The sequence below is a fragment of the Haliotis rubra genome, unplaced genomic scaffold (assembly GCF_003918875.1).
Source record: "Haliotis rubra isolate DU_JTF1 unplaced genomic scaffold, ASM391887v1 Scf695, whole genome shotgun sequence".
Lineage (NCBI taxonomy): Eukaryota > Metazoa > Mollusca > Gastropoda > Lepetellida > Haliotidae > Haliotis > Haliotis rubra.
The window spans coordinates 9,554-19,852 of record NW_025767407.1 but is presented as its reverse complement, the minus strand read 5'-3'; the positions used below and the strand labels follow the sequence as shown (position 1 = coordinate 19,852).

The 10,299-nt window shown below is 38.5% G+C and overlaps 1 protein-coding gene across 1 annotated transcript; it reads right to left on the bottom strand.

Annotated features, from left to right (window-relative positions):
* Window positions 1–4,061: 4,061 nt before the first annotated feature.
* On the bottom strand, window positions 4,062–5,154 carry LOC124258497 (nicotinamide N-methyltransferase-like). Its single transcript, XM_046692569.1, has 2 exons — window positions 5,147–5,154; window positions 4,062–4,503 (listed from the first exon to the last, which is right to left on the bottom strand). The coding sequence occupies exons 1-2, from the start codon at window positions 5,152–5,154 to the stop codon at window positions 4,062–4,064; spliced, it is 450 nt and encodes a 149-aa protein (XP_046548525.1).
* Between the last annotated feature and the right edge of the window lie 5,145 nt (window positions 5,155–10,299).

The following is a 10,299-nucleotide window of genomic DNA, read 5'->3' as shown; positions in this document are numbered from 1 at the left end:
AGGTAAGCGATATTGTAAATGGCTGCTCAAGCATTTAAATTAGGAAACAGCCGGTAACCCGACCCTTGTTTGAGTCGAGAACCTGGGTCGCCTATTTTCTGGACATATATTTCACCATATTTTCTCTGTGAACTGTCTGTCTGTTTACATTGTGCATTGATCAGTGATTGTATGTGCTTTAAAAGACTGTTGACAAAATTAAATTGACAGCAAAATAAATAAAAAAATAAATAAACAGTTGCAGATTTAATATAATACATGTTGTGGCTGTGGTTTAAAAAGGACTCCCAAACAACACTTGAAACTTGATATTTAATTACATCACAGGTGAATTCACCGGTTTGTCTCAAACCAGAAAACTTGTGAATAGAATATGAAGAGTAGCCTCCCTTGCATCACCTGGTACGACATGCCGCATTTACATATAAATGTACATTGTACATGAAATTTACAACTCTGTGTCTCTCCCTATGTGTATATTGATATATGCTAGTGAATAAAGAATAATACAGAAATAAAAGCAATATTCGTAAACTTCCGGTTAACGACAACCTTTGAGTCTACTTCTCAGCACGTGTATTTCATCACAGAATGAACTCAAATCCCGAACACTTGTAGCTGTGGTATAATATAACCGTCCAAGATGCAACATGATGACGTCAGGATAGTTTATGTTCATATACCGTTTCTTTGTAAGAAATAAATTTCAAAACAGCTGTCCAAAAGAAAGAGCATACATTATCTGTGACAGCGAGTTAAACGTAAACGTAAAGCATTGAACCTACCCAATTTAAAATATTCCAGAACCAATGTGAAGGGACTGAAAAAAACTATGTTCCGATACTAAGGAACTGTTTGCTAAGTTGTTTCAGTCATTGTCACAGGTATGGCAGACAATGTTACATGCCAATATGGGTAATGATGGGGTACCTTCCTGTACAAACGTACCCTTGGAAGAGCGGACATTACCATGATTTCCAGCATGAAGCTGATTTAAGATAATAAGTTAAATGTGATCAGTGAAAACACTACCATGGGCACTGTTACAAATATTTAGACCTGACTTCAGGACAAGTCAGATAAAGTTACATTTTTCCGAATCTGATCATGATCTAAAAGCAGCCTGATCATTGTGAGTATGTATTGTAGGGGTTGAACAAAATAAATGGGTGCATCTCGACCCCAAAGAATTTTCGTGAGTCACAAACTGAAATATATGGAATGACCTTTGGTAATTAGATTTTGACTTTGTTACTAAAAGCAGCTGCTACAAACGTTTCTACAGCAATCATTTCCTTCTGAACCTGCTCTAAATATTCATATTGACGAAGTTTTGACACGATTTTATGTAGATATGCATCTAACCATATATGTGAATAGCTATAAATGATAGGCAGGTTCAGTTATTAGTGTTGGGAATTGGAAACTAAATCCACTGTCAGTTATAGGAGGATTATGATGAACAAATTATGATTATAATAAAAATATATACATTTTTAAAGTAATCACCAATTTTAAGGGTATTTCCCCCGGTTTTTTTCTAATTAATTTTTTTTATAACTAATGCTGCAATGATATGCAAGAAAGACACCGGAATTGTAATTAAAATAAAAGTGGTTAAAATTTTACAATGTGCATAGCTTTACCCTGTTGAGCTCACGTTTCTTCGTGAATATTTATCAAATTTGAATATTGCTAAAAGCGGCGTTAAAACCATATTCACTCACTCCTATTAAAGGTAATGTAGGTATATTTTTCTTCCAGGGACACCGGGAGCGGCGTTAAAACCATATTCACTCACTCCTATTAAAGGTAATGTAAGTATATTTTTCTTCCAGGGACACCGGGTGTTCCAATGTTCATCGCGCCATCATTGACACCCTGGCGCTACAAGAGTAGAACAGAGTCGGGTGCCCCACACAACCCAGCCATCAGACTGGTGAAATACAACCAGCAACCAGCAAACTGGCGAGGCCCTAGACTATATTCAGTACTACAGAGAGCAACGAGGTCAACGCGTCGATGTGGAAGGTTGCATACGACGCCAGCACGACCTACCACGTCAGCGACCTCACAGCTGCATCTGTCAGCAGGGTTGTCCAGCAGATGAGCACAGACAGAAACCTTCTGTATAATTACATCCGATTCAATACCGTCCTTGCTAATGGTAATTCAACAGTCGATGAATGTGATGCAACTTGTAGAGCTGAGTATATTTGTAGTTTCACTCAACATACCCTTGATCAGTTTAATATTTGTGTCATCATTCAAAGGAAGGGTGTGTTGATCGGCTTACTTTGTCCTTTCATTTAAGATGGATTTGTTTCAAATTGATGTCTTGAACGAACTCATGTCAATAGGTTTATTCGAATGAACGGTTTATGGTACGTTGCTTATGAAGAACCATGTTTTGGTACGTTGCAAATAAAGAACCATGTTTTGTTATCATGTGCTGCATTTATCAACTTTACACAAGAGGTAAAATTCTTTCCACTTACATAAGAAATCTCGGTAGTGTAATACCTTCTATATCATGAACATATGTTTACGAATCAAATAGTGATGATACCACGTAATCGTTACAAAAAGAGATTTGTTCCAGAATGTGTGTAAATATTTCCTAAAGACTACAACTATCTCTGTTCAAGGGACAATCTTTGTTTTTCTTTAGGAAAGCAGATGCCATGGAAACAACAAATGACATATTTTAACGTGTTTAGGTATGCCACCAGGGACTGAACCACGAAATTTCAATCAAATGTACCTAAGGAATGAAGGCAACGTGTTTGTTGAACAACATGGCGACCAGTCCCAGAAACAGTCAACATTCAATAACACGCAAGAGACACTTCTGATGGAAAAGTTGCTTTGGTTTCTGGGCAGTACTAATTAGTCCCCTTATCCATTCCCTATGCACGCTAGGTTTAGTATTATTCCACGACGGGGCACACGAGGGGACTCAAATAGATAGAAGCAACAAAACCTTGTCCACATCCATAAGAAATCTCAGAGTCGATTGTATTTACAATGTTTACTTTATCATGAGTGTGTATTTGTATCTGCAGTATTACAGCTGTACGATGTTGTTTGTAAAGAACAGAATCTGGCCCAGACAATCCAGTGATGGTCACCATTCGAAACGACGACAGAGCATGCATGTTTGTAAATCACTATCACGTTAGTGATGATACCAGCTGTTCCCAAACCCTTGTCTTCAACCTGACGAGGGAACGCTTTAACCACTAAGCCATCCCACCGCCCAGAGTTAAGAGAATGCTCTTATAACCTATCTTCCAAACAAGTACTAGTTTGTCGTCTGTTAACGCCATAATACCAATTATCGACGCTATCAACACTGGATTTGTTACTGCGTGAAATCTCCTTATCAGGAAATCTCTTTATCAGCGTGTAACGATTGAGCTTCTTGCATCAGGAAGACAACCCTGAGATCACACATTTCTGAGGGCGATGGGGTAGCCTAGTTGTTAAGGCGTTCACTCGTAACGCCGAATACCCGGGTCCGATTCTAAAGCATACGATGCAGTTTGCGAATCCGTTATGGTGTCCCCGGCAGTTTAAATCAGCGTAAAACCATACAGACACAAAGTTTGCAGATCATCCTTGAATTTTCTCAAAAAAGTTAATATTTATTCAGTAATTTTATAACAACACAGTTTCACATTATATTTGCAGTGAGTTACATAGAACCTCTTTCAATTAAACACCCGAAACCGTGCTTCATGACTGGTTGGTTGCTTTGTTGTGCAGAGATATTCCAGTTATATGGAGAACGCATGTAAATAATCGAATCTGGACCAGAGAATCCAGTGATCAACACCATGAGCATCGACCTACTCAATTAGGATACGATGACATGTATCAGCGAGCCTGACGAGCCGATCCAGTTAGTCGCATTTTGCGACTAACGTGGGGTGCTGCTGAGGATCAATTCTATCCCGGAGTTTCAGGGGTCCTGTTCTTTATGAAAGGATGTAATTGTGCGTATAATCTGATTAACTAATCATTGAAAGAATTGTTCTTAAAACAGTCAAAAATCCACATCACACGTTGATCCCAGTGTTTGGCATCTTCCTCCCAACCATGCCGAAGAAGACATCAATGTCATTATAATCCTGCTTGGGTTGCGAACACTCGTTCCAGGACATGATCTCAATACCAACCTTCTTCCATGTGGACATCAAATCATCTTTCGACATCCCAAAACTGCTGAACCGCTTTGACCCCACTGTGTAGATAGTTCCTCCCAAACATCCAAAGATGACCAAGTGACCACAAGGATTCAGCATCCCGACCATATTCCCGGCACATTCTTCATAGGAGGCCAGATCCGTGGCAACTGCTTCCAGACACAGGGATGATGTGATGATGTCGACCTTCGGAAGGAAGTTGGTTGAAAAGGGGTTCTTGTCCCTAATGTCGCAGTGTAGAATCCCAACTATCTTGTCTCTTATACTTGCCTCTCTCTCGGGGATATCAGTTTTGCTGTTCGTTAAAAAATGTCACACAAAAGTATAATTTGACATGATACCGGGTGTTCCCAAGTACGTGTTCTTCATGTAGCAGTTATTAAAAGAGATGCCAATTTGATCATGTTACATTCCGTAATTCCTAATAAAACATGGGTGCCTATTGTAGTTATATCTACAAGCACCATGGTTTTAAACTCGTGTGCAACGAGAACAACCGAACTTGCAATAATATCTCCAGTCACTGAAAATATTGATTTGCCTGTTTTTCCATAGATATTATACAGATTTACAGTCACCTAGTTTTCACACTAGTGTTATTTTAATAAAGTGCCATGGTTACAATGTGTGAAGCCCATTTCTGGTGTCCCCCGCCGTGATATTGCTAGAATATTGCTAGAAGCGGCGTAAAACTCGACTCACTCATTGATATAATGAAATAGATATGAAACAATGACTGAAACAACTTAGCAAATAGTTCCTTAGTATCGGAACATAGTTTTTTTCAGTCCCTCTGGAATATTTTAAATTGGGTAGGTTCAATGCTTTACGTTTACGTTTAACTCGCTGTCACAGATAATGTATGCTCTTTCTTTTGGACAGCTGTTTTGAAATTATTTCTTAAAAAGAAACTGTATATGAACATAAACTATCCTTACGTCATCATGTTGCATCTTGGACGGTTATATTATACCACAGCTACAAGTGTTCGGGATTTGAGTTCATTCTGTGATGAAATACACGTGCTGAGATGTTTCTATCTGAAGAAGACTCAAAGGTTGTCGTTAACCAGAAGTTTACGAATATTGCATTTATTTCTGTATTACTCTATACTCACTAGCATATATCAATATACACATAGGGAGAGACAAAGAGTTGTAAATATCTTGTACAATGTACATTTATATGTAAATGCGGCTTGTCGTGCCAGGTGATGCAAGGAAGGCTACTCTTCATTTTCTACTCACAAGTTCTCTGGTTTGAGACAAACCGGTGAATTCACCTGTGATGTAATTAAATATCAAGTTTCAAGTGTTGTTTGGGAGTCCTTTTTAAACCACAGCAACAACATGTATTAAATTAAATCTGCAACTGTTTATTTATTTATTTATTTATTTATTTGTTTGTTTATTTATTTATTGTGAAATATATGTCCAGAAAATAGGCGACCCAGGTTCTCGACTCAAACAAGGGTCGGGTCACCGGCTGTTTCCTAATTTAAATGCTTGAACAGCCATTTACAATATCGCTTACCTTGCTACCAACTATCACCAAATGCTTCATACCTAAAAACAAGGTCGAAAGGTTAAAACTCAGAAGCAGACCGCTGGACATTGACCAGTAGGTGTGGACTTAAGTTCACTAGACCGTACAAAGATGGTTTTATTAATGTACGTAAACATAGCCCATTCTACGGTAATGGTTGCTCGTGTTTAATTTGTCACTCATAAAATGGAGTAAATATCGAGTCATGTTGCAGACTGGCTATTTGAAATTCATTAATTTGGATATTTTTGTGATATATATATATTGAAGGATATCGTGTATGCAATTTACTTTCAGGGTCCCGAGAGGTGAGGCATTGTGAATAGTATTGATACAGCCGTATATCAAGGGTTCTGGTTGAATATCTTTGCTTGAATTCTTGGTAAGTATTTTATTCAAATCACTTATTCGATTTGTAGAAATGAAAATAATGTATTGATGACGTCAAGTCGATATTTGAAATGAGAATCTGCTGACTGAAAGAATATACATTTTTTGACTGGACAAATGGTTAAACGGTATCTTATAAAGTTTATTTCACGTTGAACGCACGTAAATTGTACAAAAAGCTTTTGAATTATTTTCGTATGGTATAGGTGAGGCCTATGCAGACAGTCTATACATTGACAAACTTTATTCGCCAACAACATACAAAACGGAGTAGTTCAACTCACGTACTTCTCAATACCTCGCGATTTGAACGATAGTTTGCGGGAATGAGTGAGTTGAAATTTGACGTCACGTTTGTAATAGTTATGCCAATGTATAAATGCTAGAATATACATATTGTACTAAACGTAGTATGAAACCATTTTAGATGATAAATTGCTATTCAACAAAACAATTAAAAATAAGGCTCCAGATCGCCTGATAGTTAGACCACGATACTGGATAAAAAGAGACAATGAAATCACAAATACACTACAACTAAAGTGATTTGAATGATGTGGTCTTACATATCCTCTCAGAGTAATATAGCTATTCTGCAAGAGAGACCCGTGAAGGTCCGGGTTAGGATACAGAATACTGATCTTCAGTAACCCATGCTTGTCGTAAGAGGCGACTAACGGGATCGGGTGGTCAGGCTCACTGACTTGGTTGACGCGTCATCGGTTCCCACTTGCGCAGATCGATGCTCATGCTGTTGATCACTGGATTTTCTGGTCCAGACTCGATTATTTACAGACCGCCGCCAGACAGATCTAGCTGGAATATTGCTGAGTGCAGCGTAAGACGAAACTCACTCACTCTGCAAGAGAACACACTTGTGTATGAGTTCCCTGGTGGACAGGAAATGATAGCAGACAACTTGCAAATGTATTAGCGCAAGTCAGTAAATAACCAAATTGTTGAGAAATATTCATGCAAAATAAAAACTATGTTTGAAATATGAATTTGTGTTGTCTTGGCATCTGATTTACTTCAACAGTCATTAATGGACATTTTATACGTCAACGTCTAGTACTAATTTGCCTTGATATTTCAGTTAGAAGTACCTGCAAACAAGTAAGAAGATCGAAAAATGGCAGATATAGAAATGTTCAGCTGCGACGACTACACTACACATTTCGAGCCACTCTCGTACCTACATCAAATGGTAGCTATAAAGCCCCAGCCCGGCTTTGAGAGCCCATTGTCTTCCATGTTGACCAAATGTCACAACGCATTTGACTCAGGTAAAAATGTTTATGGGGATATACACTTTATAAATACGCTTGTCAGAATACCATAACAACACCTCAAGCAATAACATGAGATATACGTTTATGATGATATATGTACAGTTTTTTTGTTTGAGTGGCATTCTAGAAGTTGCTGGTATAGAGATGACAAAACCTTATGGATATTCAACTTCTTTATTTTAACAATAGCGACGTTTCGTTATAGGTTCTTTTACCATATGCTTGAAAACGGTATAAGAACCTATACCGAAACGCCGGTTTTGTTAAAATAAAGAAGTTAAATATCCATAAAGTTTTGTCATCTATGTACAGTTTGTATGCTTGTCAGTTTAACCACCAATGCCTCAATGCCTCAACATACAATGACCGATACATACACATTTATGCTTGTGATATATTACCAAACAGTTTATATGCATCAGATTACCATAACCAATGTATGCTTGTCAATTACGAAACAAATGTCTCAAGACAGGACATACACGTTTATGATGATATGTATACAGTTTATATGCTTGTCAGATTACCAAACCAATGTCTCAACATAGGCAGGACATACACGTTGGATCCAAAGTTTATAGGCTTGCAGATTACCACAACCCAATGTCCCTAGAAAAGACCCCCAATCCCCTTCATATGTCTGAAAGTTTGTTAAATGACCATTGCAACTCAGGTAAAAATGAAGTGTGCACCCCTCCTTTCTCAATTTGTTAAATGTTGACCCCCCCTCTTTCTCAAAAGCTGTATCTTCCGCCCCTGCTCAAGCAATGACAGAACATAATCCGTTAGTTCAGCGGTGTGTGTGTGTGTGTGTTATCGGGACACCATAAACGGGGTTCACACGTTGTAGCCATGTGGGGAATTGAACCCAGATCTTCGGCGTGACGAGCGAACTCTTTAACCACTTGGCTACCCCACCGCCACAATATGAGCTGAGAATCGTTATTGGTGGTGACAGGAACGTGTAGGGGATCATGGATCATTTAAGGTCACAATTACCTATTGGAATACTGAATTGCAGGTACTATCAAAGGAAAGACGCTCTTGGATATTGGGACAGGCCCCACAATACATACCATTATCAGCGCAGCTCAACACTGTGACAACATCTTCTTGGCAGAGTTCTGCCAGAGTAACAGGGACTTCTTAAAGCAATGGTACGACGGATCTTTGAAGTCCAGTTTTGATGAAGTCTTTGAAATTGTACTCAAACTAGAAGGGAAAAGGCAAGTACATAATTTGTTTTTATTGATTTGGAATCTGGGGATATTTTGCTGTTACATGTTTAGCTCAAGAACTAAATAATATTTATTTTATTATATCAATGAGTGAGTTGAGTTTTACGCCGCTTCTAGCAATATTCCAGCAATATCACGGTGGGGGACAGAAATGGGCTGCACACATTGTAACCATGGCACTTTATTAAAATAACACTAGGATGAAAAAAAGGTGAATGTAAATCTGTATAATATCTGTGGAAAAACAGGCAAATCAAAATCTTCAGTGACTGAAGATATTATTGCAAGTTCGGTTGTTCTCGTTGTAGACGAGTTTAAAACCATGGTGCTTGTAGATCTAATTACATTAGGCACCCATGTTTTATTAGGAATTAGGGAATGTACATTAACATGAAACATAGTGTATCGGTTGACTATGTCCGTCGATGTCAATAAGGATCAGAGCAGCTCAACTGCCTGTATTTATGCGAGTGAGAGGCATGGATGTATTCAGATTCATATGTGTAACAGTTTAATTAGGACACATGTGATACCAACTCGTACTCGCTGACACTATATTTGAATGACACGTGCACAATAAGACCCCATTAAACGGGAAAGAATGGTATTATTCCCAATACAATTTAGCCGAGGGTTCCTCTGTTTATACACAGCAGAACCGCCCTGAAGGCGCAGAATATTTGGCTAAAGACTGAGGTTTTTGTGAGTTATAATCGCGTGTTATCTTAGTGTGATAAGGGTAACAACAACCAGTGACTAAGTTTGATGGTAAGCATATCCCTCACTTGCATATCAATAATATAAATTATGTCCCATGCAATTTCCCACTTAACGTACACCCAATATTGCAGTGTTTGTTTCAGTTAAAAACCATGGTGCTTGTACATCTAACTACATTAGGCACCCATGTGTTATTAGGAATTACGGAATGTACATTAACATGAACAAACTGGCATCTCTTTTAATAACTGCTACATGAAGAACACGTACATGTACTTGGGAACACCCGGTATCATGTCAAATAATACTTTTGTGTGACATTTTTTAATGAACAGCAAAACTGATATCCCCGAGAGAGAGGCAAGTATAAGAGACAAGATAGTTGGGATTCTACACTGCGACATTAGGGACAAGAACCCCTTTTCGAACAACTTCCTTCCGAAGGTCGACATCATCACATCATCCCTGTGTCTGGAAGCAGTTGCAACGAATCTGGCCTCCTATGAACAATGTGCTGGGAATATGGTCGGTATGTTGAATCCTGGTGGTCACTTGGTCATATTTGGATGTTTGGGAGGAACTTTCTACACAGTGGGATCAAAGCGATTCAGCAGTTTTGGGATGTCGAAAGATGATTTAATGTCCACATGGAAGAAGGTTGGAATTGAGGTCATTTCCTGGGAAGAGTGTTCGCGACCCGAAAAGGAATATCATGACGTTGATGTCTTCTTCGGCATGGTTGGGAGAAAGATCTCAAACACTGGGATCAACGTATGATGTGGATTATTGACTGTTTTAAGAACAATTCTTTCAATGATTAGTTAATCAGATTATACGCACAATAACATCCTTTCATAAAGAACATGACCCCTGAAAATCCGGGTTAGAATTGATCTTCAGCAGCAC